At 49.6% G+C, this 22,596-nt stretch overlaps 1 protein-coding gene across 10 annotated transcripts in view; it reads left to right on the top strand.

Moving 5' to 3' along the window:
- Nucleotides 1-22,596, top strand: part of MICAL2 (microtubule associated monooxygenase, calponin and LIM domain containing 2) — a 240,721-nt gene that overhangs the window by 151,208 nt on the left and 66,917 nt on the right. For 4 of the 10 annotated variants that reach the window (XM_061440774.1, XM_061440773.1, XM_061440772.1 and 1 more), the window contains 4 exons: nt 1,295-1,397; nt 16,726-16,906; nt 17,861-18,048; nt 21,656-21,727. In XM_061440774.1, coding sequence (XP_061296758.1) covers nt 1,295-1,397; nt 16,726-16,906; nt 17,861-18,048; nt 21,656-21,727 — 544 coding nt within the window. Of the gene's footprint in view, nt 1-1,294; nt 5,296-16,725; nt 16,907-17,860; nt 18,049-21,655; nt 21,728-22,596 lie in introns of those variants that run through there. The other 6 variants (XM_061440777.1, XM_061440775.1, XM_061440776.1 and 3 more) reach the window with 3 other exon arrangements.

The raw sequence follows: 22,596 nt of genomic DNA, 5'->3' as shown, positions 1-22,596 counted from the left end.
TGTGGTTTCCAAGTCCTTTCCCCAGGCTCTTGGGGAAAGTGACTGGCCTGTTTAATTTGCGAGTGGGTTGTGATAGCACCCTCCCTGCCCCCACCCATGGTAGCTCTTAGCCAGCATCTTCTTTACGGCTTGATTAATCACCCATCTCCAGCAAGACCAACAACTTCAGCTTTTTTCTGATTTCACAAGTAATATGGGCTTCCCAGGTGGCTTAAGTGGTAAAGAATCCGCCTGTCAATGCAGGAGACACAGGTTCAATCCCTGGGGTGGAAAGATCCCTTGGAGGAGGAAATGGTAACCCACTCCCGGATTCTTGCCTGAAATATCCCATAGACAGAGGAGCCAGGCAGGCTACAGTCCATGGGGTCGCAAAGAGTTGTATACAGCTGAGTGACTGAGCGGTCACAGGCACACACACACAGTAGAAAAATGGCTAAGTAACTGAAAGTCTATAAACAAGTAAAGTGAAATAACCCACCATCACTCTATCCTGAGAAAATCATAATTAACATTTTGGAACATTTCTTTGTAGACTTTTTCCCATATGAAAAAGTTGACCCTTGAACAGTGTGGGAGTTAGAGCCTTTGACTCTCTGCAGGTTCAAAAATTCATGTATAATTTAAAGCCAATCTTTCATATTGATGGTTCCTCCATATCCATAGATTCAACCATCCATGGATTAGGTAGAGGTGTAGTATTCATTATTGAAAAATCTGCATTCAAGTGGACCCATGCGGTTCAAACCCACATTGTTCAAGGGTCAGCTGTATATTTTCACCCAGTTGGAATCCTACCTTGCAGTTTCATAGCCTTCTTTTTTCACTAACAGTATAACAGTTTCCCATTAAGAATTCTTTTGGAGCCTAATCTTTGATACTTGTAAAAGATGACTGATAATTTATTTGCATCCTATATTGTTGGACATTACTATTTTTGCCTTATAAACATTTTACAGGGAATGTCTTTGTGCCTGTATCTTTATCCATATTGCAAATTGTTACTTAGGATAAATCATGAGGATGAGATTGCTGAGTCAAAGGGCATGTATGTTTTGAAGGCTCCAGAGGAAACTGATCCCTGTGATCAGTTCCCACCGCCACCCCAGGAAAGTTACACCTGTGTTCAGCCCCCTTCAGCAGTGCACAGGAGGTGCTGAGATTTTGGGGAGGGTGTCCTGGTTGGAAATTGTAGGGTCTGCCAAGTCCTCTCTTTATTGAGTCTTCCTCTGCTTCACTGGAGGAGCCCTCTCTGAGCATTATGGACTGAATACCCTCATCTTGATCTCTTTCTCAGGAGGAGGGGATGTGGAAAGAGCAAGAAGCCGCTAGGCGAGACCCTCCCGCGGAAAGTTCTTGCGCTGCCGCTGCCATCGCCACGCCGGAAGGCAGCCCCCCAGGTATCCCCAATTCCTTCTTTAGGAAGGCACTAAGCTGGCCCCTCAGGCTGCCGTGGGGCCTGCTTCACCTTCCCCGGAGGCTGATTAACTGGATTCAGGGACTCCTACGCGCCACCAGCCTGCATATCAGGGACAATGCTTACAACTACTGCTACACCTACGAGCTCCTGAGCCTCGGGCTGCCCCTGCTCTGGGTGTTCTCCGAGGTCCTGGCTTCCATGTACCGGGAGTCGGAGGAGTCCCTCCAGAGCATCCGCGACTGGCTGCTCAGACGCGTCCCGGCCAAGCTGCACTGAAGCCCAGCCCCACAGTACCGTAACATTTCCCGCGTAGATGGCGGCGTGTTTGGCCAGCTCAGGCGCTGGCCAGGGAGCCCCACGCCCTTGAACCAGTTAGCGCAAAGCCAAAGAATTTCCCGTCGGCCACCTGCACCTAGCCTGGTCACGGTGAACATCTGCTTCAGGCCACCATGACATGAAGGATGTTTTTTTAAATAGCTTTGTACTTTTATACCAAAGCGAGCCATACTTCTAGGTTTACATTTCAATTTTCAACGTTTAATAAGCCAAGAGAAAGCATTTTTTTTTTTTTTCTATGAGTGTCAGTTTTTTTAAACACGGGTTTGAGGTTTATAACTGGTATTACAAAAACCCCTTCCACGCTGTGGTCTTGAAATAGCCGCTCGCTGTAACGTGAATACTTTGGAGCGAGCATGCAATCTCCTGACAGTGCCTTCTGATTTTGTGCCTGGATACCACTTGTCAACACAGGACAATTGTTGCAACATGAAAGCATAGTAATTTAGAAGGAAAAAAAACAAAACAGAAAGGACGAAAGAGAATTAAATACAGAAGGATATGGCAACATGTAGTTGCCTGTTACCTGTCCTCCCAGGGAGAAGGACTATTTTGCTCCCTTGTTCTGATGTAAAATAGTAGCTTCAAGATGCCCCTGACCCCAGTACCAAATTGCAGCCAAATTATGTAGAACCACAGGATTTCAAGTAAATTGCTACAGACATACGTTTTCCCTTCCCACTAATGAGCATGGCAGCCAAAGCCCATTGGCCCCTGGCCACTCAGAACTCCATCAAACTGATGCAATCCTGAAGAGGAGTCGTGTCAGCTGGTGGCCTTTCAAGCCCTCCTTTTGAGGTCCCCAATCCAGGTTGCAGTCTGAGCCAAGGCCATTCAGGGTCCATAACAGTCAGGCTGAGGGAGGAAACTGCCCTCTCAGGCCATGTCCTTTGGGATGAAGGGTATTTATTAGCACCTGACAGTATTATTTCTGGAAAGCGTGACCTCCCCCGTGAGCATGGCTAGCAGGCATTCTGGCTTCTTAGCCAATCGGCTGCCATGCATATTTGGTCAAACGGTCAGAAACCATTGATTATTGAATTGTCCCAACTGAGGAATGCATCTGATCCAGAGGGAAGCTCCCGTGTCTTGACTAGCAGAGGAGGCTGGGAGTGGAGGCTGTTATTGACTTATGCATAAGAAATATACCTTATTAAGGGCAAAACGGGCCTTGGGCCCACCTACATTCTTCATTCTGGGCATCTGGAGGAGGCCTCAGTCTTCCCAGCTCCACTCTGCCTGGACATGCGCGGCTGCTGGGTCTGGCTGAACAGTGGAGATGGCTAATAGAGAAAGACCTTCCACAGAGTTCAGTGTATCTAGAGTTGCTGGGCCCTGCCTGTTACACTAGAAAGATCCTCTAGATTAAGAAAGGATGGAGTCTGGTGGGTTAGGAGCCAGAACTCTTAAGGGCTTTGAGATGCCAAGTTCTCCAGGGTGGGAAGAAGCAGGGAGGCATTTCTATAATATAAACACTTCCCTGAGTCCTTGGGTAAATCAGGGGCATGACTGCGGCCAAGTCCGTGGGAACTGGTGCCTCTGTCTTTGTTGGAACTGTTCTCATCCTATGACTTGCATTGTGTTTTTCCAAATTTTTGCTGATATTTTAGTGTTCTCTGGTGGGAGGAGCCTTTGATTTGTTTCATGTTTGATTCTGAAAGTCATGATGTAAACACATCACAGCTGTGTCATTGTTATTCCCGTCAGCTCAGGGCAGGATGAGATGCTTTGTGGGATGCTCCATGAAGCTAGAGTTAGGATCTCTGAGAATGTCACTTCTGGCCATAAGGAGACTGGTTTGAATTACTCTGGTGAGACAGGGCGTGCCTGTCAGAAGCCTGAGATGTTTGTTCTGAGACGTTGAACCTTCCTGGTGGGGCAGCACCAAAACACAAAAGTAAGTCCTGGGAGCGGGATGTTTCTAAACCTCCATAATGTATTTAAGAACAAATGTGGGATACTAGAGTAAAATCGGGGAAGAGAGGATGTGGGGGGCGGTGGAGACGCGGGATTATTTCCAATTGCACGGATCCACCCTTGCAGATAAGTCACTGCTCACTTCCAGAAAGGTTCATCTGTCTTAAGCAAGCCATAACTTGTTTGGGGGAGTTGCTCTTTTTTTTAATGGTTGCCTCATTTTCAACTCCTGTACCTTTTCGTATTGTCCATCAATTTCCTTGTCCCCCCAACTAAATTCTCTCTTCTGTCTCTCTCTCTCTCCAAACCTTACACTGTGGCCATCAGTCCATTTCAGCCTTCCAGTGCTGCACCCACTTCTTGGCTGACACACTTCTGCTCTGAGGTGACTGGTTTTCTTGCCAATTTTCAGAGAGTGGTACTAACCCCTGACCTGCTTTCTGCGCCCCGTCTCCCCCACTGCCCCCGCCGTGGCCTTGGTTGTGCTAACTGCGAGCGTCTTGCCTACTAATGGACTCATTCATTCGGTGGCATGGTTGGTGAACAATGTGGGGTGGTGTTCAGCTCGAAAGCGTTTCTGATTCCATCCCTCTGAGCCGGCTGCCCAGTCCACTCCAGGTGCATGGCCCACCTCCTCTCTATACTCCACGGCCTGCATGCATGCTTTTCTGGTTGCACTTACAAAGCCACTTACCTTCCTGGGAGGATTAACCTGGAATATGAGACTGTGCCATAGAGAGGGCCCTTCACCTTTGAAAAGAACTCTTTCATCTCTCAGCCTCTGAAAAAGCATATGCATACAAGCATCTTCTTCAGTTGCTTTCTAATATAAAGATTATCAATGTTATCAATCCACACCATAGGTGACTCTTTTTGGAAGGATTTAAAAAAAAAAAAATTTCTCCCAGGCTTCATCACAAGCTTGGCCCAGACTCTCTATTTTAAACACACAATCACAATTTTTCTAGTGAAGCTTTCCTCCCCTGCAGCCTATACTTTCCCTCCCAGGGTTTTGCTTTGACTCTTCTGGTCTCTCTAGGCTCATAAAGCCCCAGAGGATACAGAAGCTTCAGCTAGAGCAGTCATCGTCACAGGCCAAGGGTGCCTTGGAGAGCAGCCCCCTTTCAATGCCCCCAAGCTCTGCTCAGAACACATCCCCCTGCTGACTCTGCCTGGAGCAGCAGCACACTCACATTGCTTTTAAAGAGAAACACCACACCTAGTCCGGTGGGGCTGTTGAAGGCAGGCCTCGCAGTCCCGGGCTGCAGGTGGTGGTGTCCTGCATGCGGCCCAGAGCCATGCTGACCTCTCTGCACAGCCCTGCATGCTGCATTTTGCTCCCTTGTTGGTGCAGATCCCAGCCAGGACGAAGTCACGGTTCTTGTCTTATCTTCTCTTGCAGAGTCTCTCCCCTTTATAGAATGTCAACCAAAGAGTGCCCTCCTCCCCCCAGCCTCCTCCTTAGCTAGCCTCCCCCACCTTGTCACCATGCATGTTTGTGACCTTTGGTAGTCCTTACAGTGCCACGTGGAACCCTGTATTTTGCACACAGCGAAAAATGTTTAGCTTTATTTATGGTATTTGATGCTGTACATGGAAATAAATATGGTTCTTTATAAAGCTCATTGTTTCCTCTCTTCTTTGCCATGGAAGCTGCTCAAACCTCAAACACAGGGGTTGGTTGAAGGGGTTGGCCTTTCCTGAACTGGCGGGCCTTGCCCTTGTGGTGACATGGGAGCTCTCTGGGGCTGTGCTGGGTACTCTCAGAGGAAATATTACCTGGGGGTAATATTTGGAAAATATCACCCATGCTCTGCAGCCAGGCTTTGGGGGGCTCTTCCTTGAAAACTCACGGTACTTTTCTGCTCTAGGTGCTGGGCATTGCTGGCTGAGGGTCAGGGTGCCCTCAGCTATAAGGAACAGACTGTACTGACAACTGCTTGCACCCATTTGCTGCACACATCCAAGCCACGGACCTGTCAGAGAACTTTACTTAGGAACCTTATTCTAACTTAGGTTCCCGTGCGACAGAGGTTGCTCTTGAAAGTTTTGTGCTAGCCCAGCTGAGTGATGGGTATAAGGTAAGAGGAAGGACTGGACATTGGCTTCAGGATGGCCGTGTGCATGGCAGGTGTATTTATCCAGGGAGGAGAGTCATTTGGGCTGCTAAGAGACCCACTTTGCCCTCAAAGGCTCAGGTCACTCAGTTTCTTAGGCTGCAAGGCTCTGCCCACAGGGCCACTCTGAGGATGTTTCCATGGCAGGCTCTGGCTCAGTTCCACTTGTCTTTAAGGGAAGGATTTGAAGTTTCACTCAACTAGTCTGGACGGTGTCAAAGAAATCTGGTCCCTCGCCTCCCTAGGGTGCGTGCCTTTCTTGGCCAGACTGGATGTGCTGAGCTTCTGACACTGGCATGTAAACTCATCTATGAACTTCATGAGGGCCTTTATGTCTCTAAAGGGGCACTTCTGAGGCCCTGGGCCTCTGAGCCCAGTTGCTGGTGCCTGGAGCTGCCTGGCATCATGATCAAGTGTTGTTACTCTTACCCAGGTGAGATACTCTTTCTGTTCCCTAAAAGGAAGGGTGTTAGGGACTGAAGTCAGGAGCTGGGTTGGACAAGTGACTTATTCTTTTATTCATTCATCTATTCACGTGTTCATTGAATGCCTGGGCATATTCAGGACCTGGAGATGTAGCCGTGAGCTACACAGAGCACCGCCCCTCCCCGCATCTTGGATTGTGTATAGCTAAGGGTCGTTGTACTAGGCTTGCTTTGTGTAGTTGTGCATGCACTTATTTACTTGTACATGCACACATTGGTTTACTCAGCTAATATTTAGTGAGCATCTACTGTATGTTGAGGGAATGAGACAGACAAAAGTCCTCATTCTCATGGAGCTTACAGTGTGGGTTTGATTTAAAGTTGGGTTAAAGCAACATTTTCCAAAGTGTGACCATAGAACACTAGCTTTGAGAGGTGCTTTGTGAAGAAAGGGCTCCATAGTCCCAGAGTTTGGGAAATGTTTTATACTTACCATGCTGATCCTCCCAAATCTTGGTGATCCACAAGACTCATTAGCACATTCAAGTCTGAGGAGTCCTCCAGTAAGGAAGCCTAATTAACTTTTTTCAACTGGGTTTTCCTATACCTCTTTGAAATGAGTTTTTTGTTTGGGGGGAGTTTTTTGTTTTGCAGATTACATTCTATGTAAGTGTTTATAAAATATTTTTTACCCAGAAACACTGGATGAAAGAAATTAAAATAAAAATGTAAATAATAGAATTAAGTATTGGTCAGATAATGGAGTGGTGACTTTCTAAACTTTAAAATCTCTGATGGAAAAAATCTCAGAGGGGAAACGTGGCACAGATCTGACTTATAAACATTTTTTAAAACTTAATGTGCAAAAAGTAAAAAAATAGTCAATAGGCAGGCAGACCAGGGGAAAATCTGAATTTGATGTGATAACAAAGATGTTCATTGCTGTGGCACTTAGAAAGTTCCTGCAAAGCAGTGGTCTCAGGCACCTTGCCCATGTAGGTAGTATTTGTTGATTAAAGACCCAGTGATAAACGGGCAAAGGCTATGCATGAATAGTTCACAGTCAAGCAAATTTTAAAACACTGAGACAGCAAGCATTTCCAAAAATGTTCTAACCTGGCTTTCAAAGGAATGTAAATTAATCATGCTGTACCCACTAAATAAGTAAAGGAATAGTGAATAGATTTGTAAGAAAAAAATGCAGACTTAATCACTAGTATTAAGTGAAAAGTTAAATGGGGACAATCTTTTCTGCAAAGCAATATGGTAACGATTATTAAGACCCAAAAAAAGGGATTCTGACCTCTGGGCCCAGAAATCCCACCCCAGGAACTGATCCTAAAGAAATAATCCGGCCAGAGAAAGGAAGTCCCTGCAACCTGAATACGGAGTAGGGTAAGTGAGTCAAGTGAAGTGGGTGAGCATGGGCTGCTCTCCTCTATTTCTGTGAACTCATTTGCTTTCAGGGCTTTTCCTTTAATCCCTTAAATAAGTAAAAGAAGCAACTGGTACTTTCACTGCCCAAGGCCAGTGTTTCCAAGGAGTCGAAGAGTTCCTGTGTGGTACCTCATTAGCTCTTTACCTCCTTGGGTTGATACTGAAGCTAGAGGCGCCCTAGAGCAGGATCTTCAACTATTAAGCATCTTCACCTGTCCAAGGCTCAGGCCAGGAATCTGGTGCTGCTCACAGGAAAGGCCTTGGCATAGAGCAAGGCCTTGGACTTGGCTGAAGGCCCAGCTCTGACCCCAACACTTTGTACTGACTCAGAAGCACTGGGCAAGTCCCTTCTGTGAATGGAGCTAGCAATGCCTCTGGCTGAGGGTTTTGTGAAGGCGGAGTCTGTGAGCGTGCCCGGCAAGGGCTCTTGCTGAGTTATAGGGTGAACTTTCCTGGTTTCATGCAGCAGAGAGTGTCCTGAGGGAGGCATTCTGGGTCAGAGAGACTCAGAGTCTGATAAGACTTCTGAGAACTAAACGGGTCTCGGTTCACATGGGGTGGCAACACCTATTGCTCTCTAGTCTTCCAGTCCCCCAGCTCTCTGGAAGGTAACTCGTTCTTCCCTTTGGACATTCTGGCCTCAGTTTGAGCCCCTCTCTCCCACCACCTGCATTTTAGTTTTGCTGTAGTGAGTGTCTTGAGTCTCAGCAGAGGAGCTGTCTCCAGCTCTGCCATGGGCTGCCTGCTCACCATCTCCACTTCGCTCTCTGCACAGAGTCTCCAACTTAGATGTCCACCTCTGATCTTCCCCTGAGCCAGACTCCACCCTTGGCCTTCACAGTCTCCAGAAATGGCAGTTCTGTTCTTCTTGTTGCTCAGCTCAGAGCCTTGGTTAGAGTCATTCTTGGCTCTTCTTTTCTTGGTCCTGCATCCAGTCCGCTAGTGAATTCCAAGTACAGCCAGACTCTGTCTGCATCTCACCACCTCCACGCTACTGCCTGGTCCCAACCACTATTATTTCTTCCCACGTTTTTCCGGCGACCTCCTACAAGCCCTTCTTATAGAGAGCTCTCCCTATGCCATTCAACCTATTTTCAACCCAACAGCTGGAGTAATTCTGTTAGAACTTAAATCTGATCTCTCCTCTGCTCAAAACTCCAATGGCTGCCCAGCTCAGAGGCATATGGTGGAGTCAGACGGTTCTGTACAGTCTGGCCCCTGTTACTCTGACCTGCTCCGCCTCATATGCTGTGTCCCAGCCACGCTGGCCTCTGCCATGCGGCATTTGCACTGGCTCTTCTCTCTGCCAGGAACACCGTTTCCTGGTATCCATATGACTGATCTCTTTGTTTCCGTGTCTCCCTCCCTGTGAGGTCCACCTTTAATACCACGACCTGCACCCCCAGCTCTCCTGATCCCCCTACCATTTATTTTTTCCGTCATACTTATCACCTCCAACTGTATTATATAAGTCACTTACTACCTGTATGTATTGTTTATGTTTTCCTTCTTATTGAACATAAGCTCCTCAAGGGTGGGAGTCTTTGTTTCTTTGGAACAATCGTATACACCCATCAGGTAGACCAGTGCTTGGCACATAGCGGACCCTCGATAAATATTTGTGGAATAAATAAAGGTCCTGCCTTCCAGCCTGGACCTCTGACTCCTCTGACTAGGGAGCCTGTGGCCATCTGGGGCCTGAGATGGTCTTACTGGTGTCAGGTCACAGGAGCAGAGAGAACCCGTGAGAGCAGTAGGCATTGTGTCTTGCTACCTCTGCAGAGTCTTTGGATTGACTGGGAGAAGGGAGTTTTGGTTTAGCTTCCATTTTGCCTCCAAGGGATATAATCTGCACACAGCCTCTCTTGGCTGCGTGTCAGAGCAAGTATGTCGGAAGCTGGAGGCCCAAGGTTGGCCAGCATGGGCAGGAGAAGGAAGAAGAGAAGAGTCAAAATCTCTTGACTCCAAAGCTTGGACTCCAAAGTCCAAGATCTCTTGATCTCCAAGATCTCCAAAGCTGGCACTGTGAGCCAAACACAAGTAGGAAAGTCAGCTTCCTCTCTGCCTTCGGGCCAATACACTGTTGGAAAGACACCTCATGTACCATTCCTTCCTCCCAGCCCTGATGGAGGAGGCCTTGCTGCTCGGAGGGCTCAGGCCAATCTGGGGGCCCATCTGTAGCTGGTGTTTTCATGGTGTGTCTGGGCAGAGGGCTCTGTGAGATGAGCAGATCAGCTCTGCCGAGGGCTGTGAGCAAAGGAAGGGCTGGGTCCTCCTTCTGGTTGGCTTTTAGTTTACTTGAGTTGGTTTCTGCACAGAAGTTGCTGCTAAAGCCAAGAAGGGTCCTTGGAGGAAGACTGCTCACGCTGATTCAAAGCAGGAGAGGGTGAGCCGGAGTACACATGTCTGCACACAAACATGCCCCATGGTCAGCCTGGGGACGCCTGATGAGAATGCCACTGGGCAGGAGAGCCATGCCCCAGCATGGCAGGTGGGCCCAGGGCCACCCATCAGTGTACTCATCCCCTGAAAGCCCCTGGAAACTGGGATTCCTAGTAGCCTACTCTCCTCCAGGATGGCAACCGTGCTGTCTTTAGACACCTGTGCCTGTGTCTTTGAAAGGGACATGCACTGCAAAGGCCCTTGGTACTAGACGGACAGATCCCTCCTAGGGCAGTTGGGTGGAGGGAATGCTGGACACAGGCTCCTTCCCAGGGCCCTCGCCCATCCTGCTGGGGGCCTGTCAGTGTCCCCTCACTTATCACAGTCCAGGAGACTGCACTACGCTTAGTACCCTGGACAGCTGCCTGTTTGCTCTCGGGCGCACTCCTTGTCTTTCCCCTGCTCTGCTCTGTATTAGAGGTGTGAGTGAGTGAGTGAAGTCATTCAGTCGTGTCCAACTCTTTGCGAGTCCATGGACTGTAACCCACCAGGCTCCTCAATCCATGGAATTTTCCAGGCAAGAATACTGGAGTGGGTTGCCATTTCCTTCTCCAGAGGATCTTCCCAACCCAGGTCTCCCACATTGCAGGCAGACGCTTTACCATAGAGGTGTAACCCCTGCAAACTACATCTCCCAAGCTCCTTTGCAACTGGTTTCCTATTAAGTTTGACTGTGGAGACATTACTAGTGAGGGATTGGAGGGTAGGATCAAGGGAGAAGCCAGGGTATTCCTCCATCACTCTGCATCCCAGGCAGTGCTGTCTACTTCCTATGGTACCCACCACCTAATGTGTGGCCCTGGCCTCTGGGCTCATAGCACCAGCTCCTCCCAGAGTCCCCCTCGCCAGTAGCTTCCTATTATTACTCATCTGTGCATTGCCTTGTCATCCCTATTTGACTTTTCTGTCAAATAACTCAAAAAAACTTTGACCAATCATTATTCGTTTCCTTTATTAACTTTACTCTGTTGAACTCCCTGACTTGGGTTCTATTTTCTTGACTGATAAACTTTCATTGCTCTTGTTAAACTTCTCTCTTCCAAGAGAACAATGGGCAAGAGAGCAGAGGGAGCTTTTACAAGCCCAGAGCCAAAAGTGGCTCTGGCAGTTAGGAGCTGTGTGACCTTGGACCAGTGAGATAACATCTCTGAGTTTCAGTTTCCTAATCTGTAAAACAGGCTTAATGACAGTACCCAGGAGAACCTGTTGCTTCGTTTTCTTCCTGGGTTCTGGAGGAGAATGGAGGGTCTCCAGACTTGGGGAGAAAATGGGAACAAGTTTGCCAGCAGAAAGAGGGGCAAGGCCTGGAGGGGCCTGGCCACAAAAGAGCCTCAGGACTTGGCTGCTTGGGGCCAAGTGAGGATAGACATTTCCCTGGACACTGCCTGCCTCTGCCTCTGGAGTCTCCTCTTTCTCCAGGGAGCAGGTGTCTGGCCTGAGCAATGGGAGGAGACTGAGATGTTCAGCTCTGAGCAGATTTCCTTCCCTCCCGGAGGCTGGGGCGGCTGCCCTGGGAAGGGCTGGATCATCCTCACCCTCCACAACCAGACACCTCCTCCCCTGGCAGCTCCCAGCCCCACTGAATTCTCCCTATGAGCACTGATGACTTCAGGCAAAGCCTAGGACAAAGAGCAGCTGGGCCTGGGGAAGGCGGCACCAGTGAGCACACCCAGGCCCGTCACTGGGGGCTGGTCACAGACACGCTGCTCTGTGCCAGGGCTGGCCGATCCCACTCACCCTTGGGGTGGCCCTGGTTGAGTTACTCTGGTCTCTGCATTCTGCCACTCATGCAGTGCAGATGACCATAGCATCTTTTCAGGACCGGGGGATATCAGAGAAGATGAATGTAAACTCCTAGACAGGCCTGTGGCCCCAGGTGATGAGTTGGGGCTGCTTTTGTTATTGCTTTTCAATCACTTCTGTTACAAGTACTAGTACCACTAGGACTATCGCTACTGGTCTGGCTGGGGATCCTCAGGGGAATGCGAAGAAGTATCTGCAATAGAAGCTTGAGTGGAAATTTCCTCTTGGGGCAGCGCTGAACCTGAGACCCAGCAGTTGCTGGGCCTTGTGGGGCAGAAGGAAGGGAGGAGCATGTCCTCCTTGTGGGTCTTCTGCCTGCGCGGGGTGGTGACCAGAGGAAGCACCAGCTTCTTTTCCACAAGTCTCTGTGACCAGGTGCTCCCTGGCCCCTGCCCCTCCACTGATACCCAGGCTCTCCTGTGAGAGACACTGGCCCTGACCCTGCTGCACTGGATCTTCATTCAGCCACATCCCCACCCCTTCAGAAGCCAGGGAGCCAGCCTTACTCTGATCTATCCCTCAGCCCTGCCGGCAAAGACAAAACTCTCCAGGAGAGAGAAGGAGGAGGAAAGCAGACCCTGGGTGTTTTTGCAGGTTTGGGCTGGCCTCTGAGATATAGTGGGTGTGTGTCTGCCGCCTGGCACAGCTCACCTCCACTGCCTGCAGCCACCCATGGGGCCAAACTGCTCTCCACTCCCTCTCCCCTCTTCTCCGCCCTGTGTGCTCAGCTGATAGGTCTCCTCCAGTCATCACAGCTGCCTCCTCACTGGTATCCCTCTCTCCTCTCTCCTCCTTGTGGGTCCTTCCATCCACCTTCCACTCTGTGACCAGAGCTGTCTTTCTTGGAGGCAAATCTGATGATGCCAACTGCCAGCTTCCAGCCCTTCAGTGGTTGCTCCCAGAGCAAAACCCACCTTTCACCTCACCATTCCCGGTCTGGTGTCAATGCAGTCATTTCCCACTGGCTTCTTTTCTCTACACTCTTGCCCTCCAGTCGTGTGGACTTAGTTTCCATTCCTATGCAGGTGGCAGTGCTTTCCCACTTTGTTTTTGCTCCCAGGGGTCTGCCCCCTGGAGTACCACCTCTCCTTTCCCTGTTCAAATCCTACTCATCCTCAAGCCCCATTGAAACGGCGCCTTGTAACCAAAGTCTTCATTGCATGGAAGTTTGACCTCCCTCCACTCACACCTCATCTTGGCCTCACTCTTTTGGGTCTACCTTATAACACAGGTATTTGTGAACAGACCTTTTTCCTGTGGAGCAGAAAGAGGTGCTTTGAGGCAGACCATGGCTGACTCATCTTCAAATCCCCAGTACAACCTGGATCAGAGAAGAGCACAATAGCTTCCGTTGACTAAGCAAATAGCTGCTCACACAGCTCACAGGCACACACATCTATACTCACAGTGAACCATGTATAGAGCCAGGTCTCTGCAGCAGCAACTCTGTGTAACAAACCTCCCAAACCTTAGTATCGTGTAATGTCATTTTTTCTTGCTTGTGGGTCTCTGGCTTGGCTGAGTGGCTCTGCTTCAGGCTGCAGGTGTAAAGTTAGCCTGGGATTCCATGGGATCAGCCAGGCTGTAGGCTGGCTCCAGATCTGCCCCATGTGCCACAGTCAGGGACCCTAGGCTAAAAGGGCAGCAGTCACCAGGGACAAGCTCTTCGCATGGCCAGCAAACAGGCATGCAAGTGGACTAGCCAAACAGCAAGGGCATTGAAAGCTGCAGCTCACATCATGCCCACTGATTTCCGCTGGTCAAAGCAAGGCTCAGGGCCAAGCCTCAGGGCAACTGGACAGAGAAGTTCACCCCACCTCTTTAGTGGGAAGGACTGCAAGGTCATAGGACAAACTACAACTCTGTTACGGGGAGGGACTGAAGAACTGGGGACGCATCCCAGTCCAAACTCATAGAATAACCCCCATGCATATTGGGGCCCATTTGCACTACTGTTCTGCTCACAGACACACAGACTAGGCCTCATCCTCTGATGAAATATACTACTGAGTGCTGGTCTCTTAACCTCTCTGTACACCTGTTTTCTCAGCAGCAAAATGGGGATAATACTTCTTTTCCTAGAATCTTGTGTGACACTTAATAGACTTATTACATGCTAAAATTCTCATAAAAGTACTCAGTAAAAGCTGCGGCTATTATTATTACTACACAGTCAAGAATTCAATTATAACACTTACTCCCCAAATGCATCCCCTCCATCTACAGCCTCACCAATGCAGAAGGGTGCATACATGTCCTCACAAGCAAGCATGCACTGTACCAGGGCTTACAAACCAGTGACCACCTGGCTGCATCTGCTTGTAAACATGTGTTATTGGACCTGTACAATATTTTAAAATGTGCGGCTTTGCACATAAAACTCAAAATGAATTATCTTCACAGATGGTCAATAGAATTAGGGAGTAGATAACATTTCCCAGAAAGAGCATGTGGGTGAAAAAATGAGAGGGCCTAGGTGGAAGCATGAAGAACCTATCATTTAAGGGTTGGCTAGAAGCCAGAATGGTTGAGATGGAACGGTCTGCAAGGCAGGGAGAGAAAGTGAGCCTGGGAGCAGCGAGGAGCAGAGTACAAGAGCTGCAGGAGGGCCCCAAAGCCCAGAGAATTGGATTTAGAAACAAGGAGGGCACTAGGGACTCTGTTGGGGGTCATTTGGATAGTGGAGGTATAGGCAGGATTATAAGGGATTGAGGAGTGAGTGATGCGAGGTGAAGAAATGGAGAAAGTGAGTGCGACAAACTCTGCCAAGAAGACTAGCTAGGAAGGAAGAAGAGTTGGCTGGGAGTGGGGATGGGAGGACTGGGAATAAAAACAGTTTTCTTAAAACGGTAGAGTATGTAAATGCTTATGGAAAAGATGCAGGAGACAAAGACTTAATGACACAGGAAGAAGAGATAATGACCTTGGGGGATGTGTAGGGGGAACCAAGATCAAGTGCAGTGTCATCCTTAGGAGAAAGGACTCCTTTCCCACTGTGACCAGAGAGGACATCACTGAGCTAGCTTGTGGCCAAGAGGAAACTGGGGCCCGGGCTGCCTGTCTTGCTCATTTATTCACCAACTGATTCATTGATTCATTTAACAGGTATTTATTGAGCATCTACTCTTCACCAGGCACAATACTAGCAAGAAAGAAATAGGCAAAAATCACTGCCTTTATTCTCGGCATGGGAGAGAGAGATAACAACAAAATAAATGGGGAATGTGTGTAGTTCATTAGAAGGTGTGATATGCTATGGATAAAAGTAAAAGGAAAGGAGAGCCCTGAGGGTGTGGGTTCGCATTTGAGGAGGATGATTGGGATCACCTACTTGAGAAGGCAACAGCTGGCTGAAGGCTTGAAGGTAGTGGGTGAGCAAGCCCTGCTGTTTGGGGACAGTGTCTCCGAGGAAGAGGCAAGAACCTCTGAGCTGGGGGCTGAGACGGGGGAGGGCTGAGTGTGGGAGAGTCAGCATGGTGTTCATGTGGTCGGAGCAGAGAGCCGGGGGAAGCACTGGAAGATGAGATCACAGGGATCCTGGGGGATTGTGAGAGGAGGTGCTGGTATTGTCTGACTTCCTTTGTTTTTTTAGTTTTTAAAAACTTTTTAACTAGAGGATAATTGCTTTACAATGTTGTGATGGTTTTCTGCCGTACATCAACATGAATCGGCCATAGGAATACCTATGTCCCCTCCCTCTTGAAGCCCCCTCCTACCTCCTTCCCCATCCCACCCCTCTAGATTGTCACGGAGCACCAGCTTCAGGTTGCCTGCATCATATAGCAGTTTTAACAGTCACTCGGCAGCTGTTGCAAACAGACTGAAGGGTGGGCGCGGCCAGAGGGAAAGCAGGGAAACCAGCAGCGTCTGTATCTATAATCCAGACGAGATGGTGGCCGCTGGGGCCAGGGTGGTAGCAGAGGAGGTGGTGACAGGTGCCTGGATTCCTGGCATATTTTCAAGGTAGAGCCAACAGGATCTGCTGATAGCTCGAGTGAAGAGTGGAAGGAGTCAAGAATGCCACTGCAGTGTTGACTGGAGCAACCAGCGGGCCCCAGTTGCCATTTACGGAGATGGGAGGGCCGTGGGGAGGCAGGCTGGGGGAGAGGTGGAGACGGAGATTTCCATGCGTGTGAGGTTAAGGTATCTACTGGACATCTCCCTGGAGATGCCAAGAAAGCCTTGGTATGCATGCATCTACATTCAGGGGAATGTCCACGTTGGACAGAGAGATGTGCGAGTCCCTGCTGTCTGGGGTTTTTTAAAGTCATGAGACTGAATAAGGTCATCAAGGACATGAGTGTAGATGAGAAGAGAAGCAGTTCAAACACTGAGTCCTGGGACCTTCCAGTGCTAACGGGCCAGGTCCTGGGGAAAGGGGAACACTGAAAGAAACAGAAAGGGGATAGCCAATGGGGAGGAGGGAGCCAGCTACGCTGTCCTGAAAGAAAAACTGCTTCTAGAAGGAGGAAGTGATCAGCTGGGCCAGAGGCTGCTGGTGGGTCAAGTAAGAGGAGAAATGAGAAGCTACTGCTGGGTTTAGCAGCACAGTGTGATTTTGACAAGAGCAGTGCAGAGTCTGGTGGGCCCTCTGCACATTTCAACCCTCCTTTATGGGTTAAATGGGATGGTGTGTGTGTTCATGCCCAGCACACAAGATGTGTGCTCTAAATGCTGGGATGTCTGGTGGGCTGAGTGGTGGGGACCTGGTGATGGCATGGAGGAGGAGGTCTATCTTGGAGCACCCACCCAAGCCTCTGGAGGAAGGGCAGGCTCCCTGCAGGGCTGTCCATTCCCACCATCTCTCTAGACCCTCTTCTCCTTTCAACAGATGAGCCGACCTCCCCCAAGAAGCCCAAGAGCGTCCCGGAGCCCGAGCCTGGGGATGTGGCAGGTGGAGCCGCCTCCCCCCTGCCCTCTGAGTGGACCGCAGTGAGAATCAGCCCCGGGGAGGATGTGGTTGGACAGGATGTGCTGGCCGTACGCGTCCTGGTCACCAGCGATGACAGCAGGTACGCTCCCACTGCTGTAGGACGGGGGCAGGGTGGGCTGGGCAAGCAGACAGCTCTGGGGCACTAGTCTTCTCCCTACTCACTTGAAGCTTGGTTCCTTCTGAGGATCATGAGGGGAGACTATTCCAGGCCCCTCTCCTCAGCTTGGAGATGGTGGTCTTCTCACTTATGCGGCATTTTCCTTCTATGTATGAGTGCATGCTGAGTCACTTCATGGACACTCCTCTGTCCATGGGGATTCTCCAACCAAGAATACTAGAGCAGGTTGCCATGCCCTCCTCCAGGGAATCTCCCCGACCCAAGGATCAAAACCTGCATCTTTTATATCACCTGCATTGGCAGGCAGGTTCTTTACCACCTGGGAAGCCCCTTCCTTCTATGTATACCTGTGTCTAAATTTCCTTGTAAGGAAAATCATAAGGACTCCTGCCAGATTAGGCTTCCCTGGTGGTTCAGATGGTAAAGAATCTGTCTGCAATGCAAGAGACCCGTGTTCGATCCCTGAGTGGGAGAGATCCCCTGGAGAAAGGAATGGCAACCCACGCCAGTATTCTTGCCTGGAGAATCCCATGGACCAGGGAATCTAGTGGGCTACCATCCGTGGGGTCATAAAGAGTCAGACATGACTGAGCGACTTTCACTTTCACCTGCCAGATTAGATTAGGGCCCAGCCTGATGACCTCATTTTAAATTAATGACTTCTGTAAAGACCCTGTCTCTAGAAGCAGTCCCATTCCCAGGTACTTGGAGTTAGGACTTCTTATGAATCTGGGGGGACACAGTTCAGCCCAGAACCAAGCCAGAGGCTGGGTGCCAGGCACAGAGGTAACTAAACTACAGCCCTTTCCCTGGAAGCCTTTTGTCTGATGGAGGCAGTGCTGGGCAGGGCACAGCGTGGTGGGGGATGGGGAGTGCAGGCCTCCAAGCTCACCTGTTCTGTCCCTCCCCCTCCAGCTCCGATGCAGAATTGGACCGTGGTGACAGTGAGGCCTCCAGTGTGGAGCCCTTTGATGAAAGACCCCAGCAACCGGAACTCCAGCTCCCACCCCTCCTGAAGCCCCTCACCCAGCACAGCTCCCTGAGGGAGGCCCTGCCCAGGGCAGTCTCTCCACACGACCTCGGGGAGCCCGAAGTTGAGCCTGGTGAGTAGAAAGCCTGCCTGGGAGAGAGACAGGCTTGCCTGACCCTGGGACACAGGGCCAGGAGTGGGAAAGGCGGCAGAGACTGACTCTCACAGCCAGTGTTTCCTCATGGAGGACCATGGGACAGTACGTCTGGCCCTCAGGCTCAGAGGCGGTGGAGCTGGGACACTGGGTGTGAGGGGACTGGACGTAGGGCCAGCCTCCCTCTCCACAGGAAGCTTTGGAATCTCAAGTGGGAAGGTAGCAGAGGGGCCTGACTGGCTGTCGTGTGTCGCAGGCAGAGATAAGGGCTGGGGGATGGCCTAGGACCCTCTCGCCTGGAGCAGTCTCCTCTGTGAATATCTCCTGAGGGGCCCCTGGCATCCCGTGGCCCACGAGGGAAGGTCCAGCTGCTGTTGGACCACAGGTAGCCCTGGGCAGCGGAGTTTCCTTGGGGGCAGCACAGGGCCACCGTCAGTGCCTGGGGCCTGTGGAATGTGTGGTAACAAATGCCCTGTCACTGAGTGCTGTATTGGTCAAGGCTTTGCCTGTACATGGCACCACTTCATCCTCAGGATGACCCTGTGAGGTAAGTAGCATGAAGCCCAATTTACAGGTGTACAAACGGACTGTTTTCCCAAGGACTCACAGCTTAGTGGGTGCTGGGTGCTCCACACTCTAAGAAGTAGTTGTCTTCAGCACTCCAGCTTGTTTGAACAAAGGTGGCCTCGGATTGAGTGTCCTGAGTTAGTCACGAGTGACTGCTAACCCTTGGGTGTGAAGAAACAGGCTAACAGCAACTTGCCACCGTCAGGACCAATGGCCTGAGCGGCCCTGGGAAGAGCCGTAGCGCCACCTGTCCTGTGCTTCCCTCTGGTGGCCAAGAGCAGAACTTCCACGTGAACCTAGAAATGTTCTCGGGAGTAATGGTTTCACAGGAAGACCAGAGCTGGGGCTGGAATCCTGGAAACTGTGGGTTTACCCTCCCATGTGAGCTGTTTTTTAAAAGGACAAGTTGTCCTCCAAACACATTTGCTCAGGACCATTTGTGGTGCTATCCAGAGAGGATTAGCACATGCAGAGGACAGAGGCTTGGGTACCGCAGGCCTCTCCCTCTCCCTGGGCTCCAGCCTCCTCAGTTATGTATACGAAGCCTGCCTGCCTTTCATTTCTTCCCTCCATTTCTTCGCTCTCCTCGATTGCCAGGGGATTTTAGGCAATTTACAAGAGAGGCATAAAACAAAATTGTGTGTCTCTGTATATGAAAGAGCGCCTCAAGATAAAGTCTCAAGATATCTATATATATGTGAAAGTGAAAACCAGTTTAGGAGGTATAGACCTCAGAGAGGCAGACCATGATCCTAAACTGTTGCTCTAGTGGGATTATTTGATACCGAGTTTTCCTGAAGCCATGGTTCAAATGGAAACAGACAATCATTTCTCATTATTCACAAGGGAAAAATACACTGGTTTGCAGCAGGTCTCAGTCCCACTTTTCCTAATGCTTCACCCTATGGAAATTTCCTGAGAGGGATATTCCACCATGTCTTGAACAATGGCTCTGCAGAAAGTGCAGCCATAGTTTTCCCAAGGCTGTTTTATGCAGCGCCCCTTGCTGGCAGGTAAGAGCATGACAGCGAAGCGTGACAGCTAGAGCGTTTCTCCCAGGATGGGGTGGAGTGGAGAGATCAAGGCAGTGTGGCCAGAGCATTTTGTTTGACAGTCCAGTTTAATTCCAGAATAAGAAACCTAGTAGACAGAAGTGGATAGACCTCATGACTTTCAAGCAATCTTCTGTCGGTTTTGTCTTTATCCATCGTAGTTTCCATCATTGCCAAGCAGACCACTTCGTAAGGTTACAATCTCGGACACAGTCTAAGTGCTGTGTTTTGTGTTGCTGGTTATGGTGAGTCTGCCACTGTAGCAGGTGATGTAGGGTTGACATCACGTTGCGGGTGTTATAGGGTTTCGTTAATCACACTTTTCACCTAGATAAATGGCTCAGAGTTTAGCTGAAGGGATGCTGAAAAATACCAGGACATCACTTTAAAAAGACTCCATTTGTACACCAAATGTACACCATTTGTACACCATGCTCAAAGCAGCATTTTTTACAATAGCAGAAAGGTTAATGACCCAAATGTCCATCAACAGGTGAATGGACAAACAAATCATGCATATCCACACAATGGAATGTTATTCATCTTTAAAAAGGAATGAAACTGCAACACATGCTATAACATGGATGGACCTGTAAGTTATTATGCTAGGGAAACTAAGCCACGAGACAAGTATTATATGATTTCACTTCTATGAGGCATCCAGAATAGTTCAAGTCATAGAGGCAGGGAGTATAGAAAAGTGGTTACTAGGGGCTGGGGGAAGAGGGTGGCTAGGGATTATTGTTTAATGGAGACAGGCTTTCATTTGGAATGAAGAACAAGTTCTGGAGATGGATGGAGATATTGTTTGTACAATGATGCGAATGTACTTACTGCCACTCAACTCTACACTTAAAAATGGTTAACATGGAGATTTTAATATTATATATGTTTTATCACCTTTGAAAGGACTCTGGGACTGCCTCAGCTCATCAAGGAACCTATCGCCTTCTCAAAGTTTTTTAGCATAGAGCATGTCCATGACGATGGTTTAAAATAGAACTTGAGCCCTGTCTAATAGAGGTCAGAGAAAACACTCTGTAATGCTCCCCTAAAACACCATGTTCAGTGGTTCCTAAATAATACCATTTAAGAGGCAGGTTTCTAGGTTCCCTCCTTCAGAGACTCAGATGTCTTGAGTCTAGAGTGGGGCCCAATATCTGTATTTGCATAAGTGCCCCCAGATGCTGCCAGGAAAGAGGGCCACCACGGAGGCCAAATTTGAGGGTCCAGTGTGGGAATGGGATACATTTATATCCCGCTGCCCACTCTCAGGCCCCAAATGGCCAAGACCCATTTTTTCTGCCTGTGATGTTCATTTTGCTCAGCTGATTCTCAAGGTCCAGCCCACAGCATCCTGCAAGTGTGTCTCCATTGGAACCAGGACAAGAGGAGGGGTCGTGGCCATGGATTGTACAGGGGTTCAGTTAAAATTGAAAGGGCTTGGGGACTCTGGGGGTAACACAGAAAGAGGTTGCTGTTTTCTGCAGCTTCCAGGCTTCAGTGAGAGCAGCTCTGGTTCCGCTATGACACAGTTGTGGCATTGATGTTAGACTTCAGCTTCAAAGAGCTGCTCTGCTAAAAACAGATGTGTTATGTATGCCTGTGTACATATAGGCATATATGTATACATGTATGTACATAAACATGTAAGTACACATGCTTATTACCAATGGGTGAGTTAGAATGATGGCACTTAATTTGAGATCTTTTCTGAAAGAGGGCATTACCTGGCCCCCAGCAGTGTCTCAATAACTGTTTGATGACTGAATGAATGAAAACTTGGAGGTGTGTGTTATAGACACAGGGACAGCCGGAGTAAAGGAAGGGGCTCAGTCAATTATGACCATGAGTCTATTAGCTTTTGGTAAATGGGCCATAGGAGACAACTCCCTATTTGTCCTATCCATTTAACAGACTCTTCTTCCCTCCTCATCTCCCCTGCCTTTTTCTTTTTCCCACCACAGCTCTGCAGCGGGCCAATAGTTTCCAGTGTCCAACTCCCAGCGAATACCAGAGTGGGAGAAGATTCCAGTCCAGTGAGTCATGAGCTCCCTGGGGAAGGTGGGGGCGGGCAGGAGCTGTCTGATTAATTCTCAGGGGCAGCTGTTCTCACTCCTCACATGTCCTCTCTGAACTGGCCTCCTGGATGTGAGGGGAAAGGAAAGAAATGTATGTGTGACTCTATTTCCGCTGCTCACTAGACAAAGCACTTTCCAGTGGATTTTCTACCTTCAGTGAGCCTTAGAACGTTACAACTGCACTTGAAAGGGACCCGAGCTCCAAGCTTCTTGAAACAAAGATGAAACTGTGGCCCAGGGGCTCTATACATTTTGGTTCAGTTCACTGGAATTGGGCTGGGGCTGTCAGCTTAACCTTGAGCAGTAGTGGGTAAAGCAATGAAAGAACACGCACCCACACACACCCATCCACCCGCCCACCCCCTACTTCTGAGCAGGCTACCAGGACCAGGACGTGCAGCAGGTGCCAAGGCAGCAGGCTCCCACTAGGGGGCGCAATGACTGCGCGCACGGTTGGCGACGTCCCAGGGCCAGCCCGCGCCTGGCGCCACCCTGGTTACCAAGCAGAGATTTCCCTCTCCAATCTTGAGAGCGGGCACGGACTCTTCATCTGATTCCAAGCCCATCGCTGCCCTCACACTCCCTCTCCAGACTTTGCTCTAAGAGAGATGGACCCAGGACAGCCTTGGGTTAGACCCCGCCCCCCCCCCCCCAAAAAAAAATGAAGTTGGAATAAATAGCGTGCTAGTTTAGTTAACTTCTTCCTTCTGAGTCATCACTGACTCCTGGCCAGTGAGTCATTCTCCCTGAAACCCCAAGACCTGCAGCCCCTTTCCCTTGGGCCAGGCTGGGACAATGGGCACTTCTGGACCAGGGCCGCACACCTG

The sequence above is a fragment of the Bos javanicus genome, chromosome 15 (genome assembly GCF_032452875.1).
Source record: "Bos javanicus breed banteng chromosome 15, ARS-OSU_banteng_1.0, whole genome shotgun sequence".
Lineage (NCBI taxonomy): Eukaryota > Metazoa > Chordata > Mammalia > Artiodactyla > Bovidae > Bos > Bos javanicus.
Note: the sequence above shows the minus strand (reverse complement) of the source record. Positions and strands in the feature narration are given on the sequence as shown.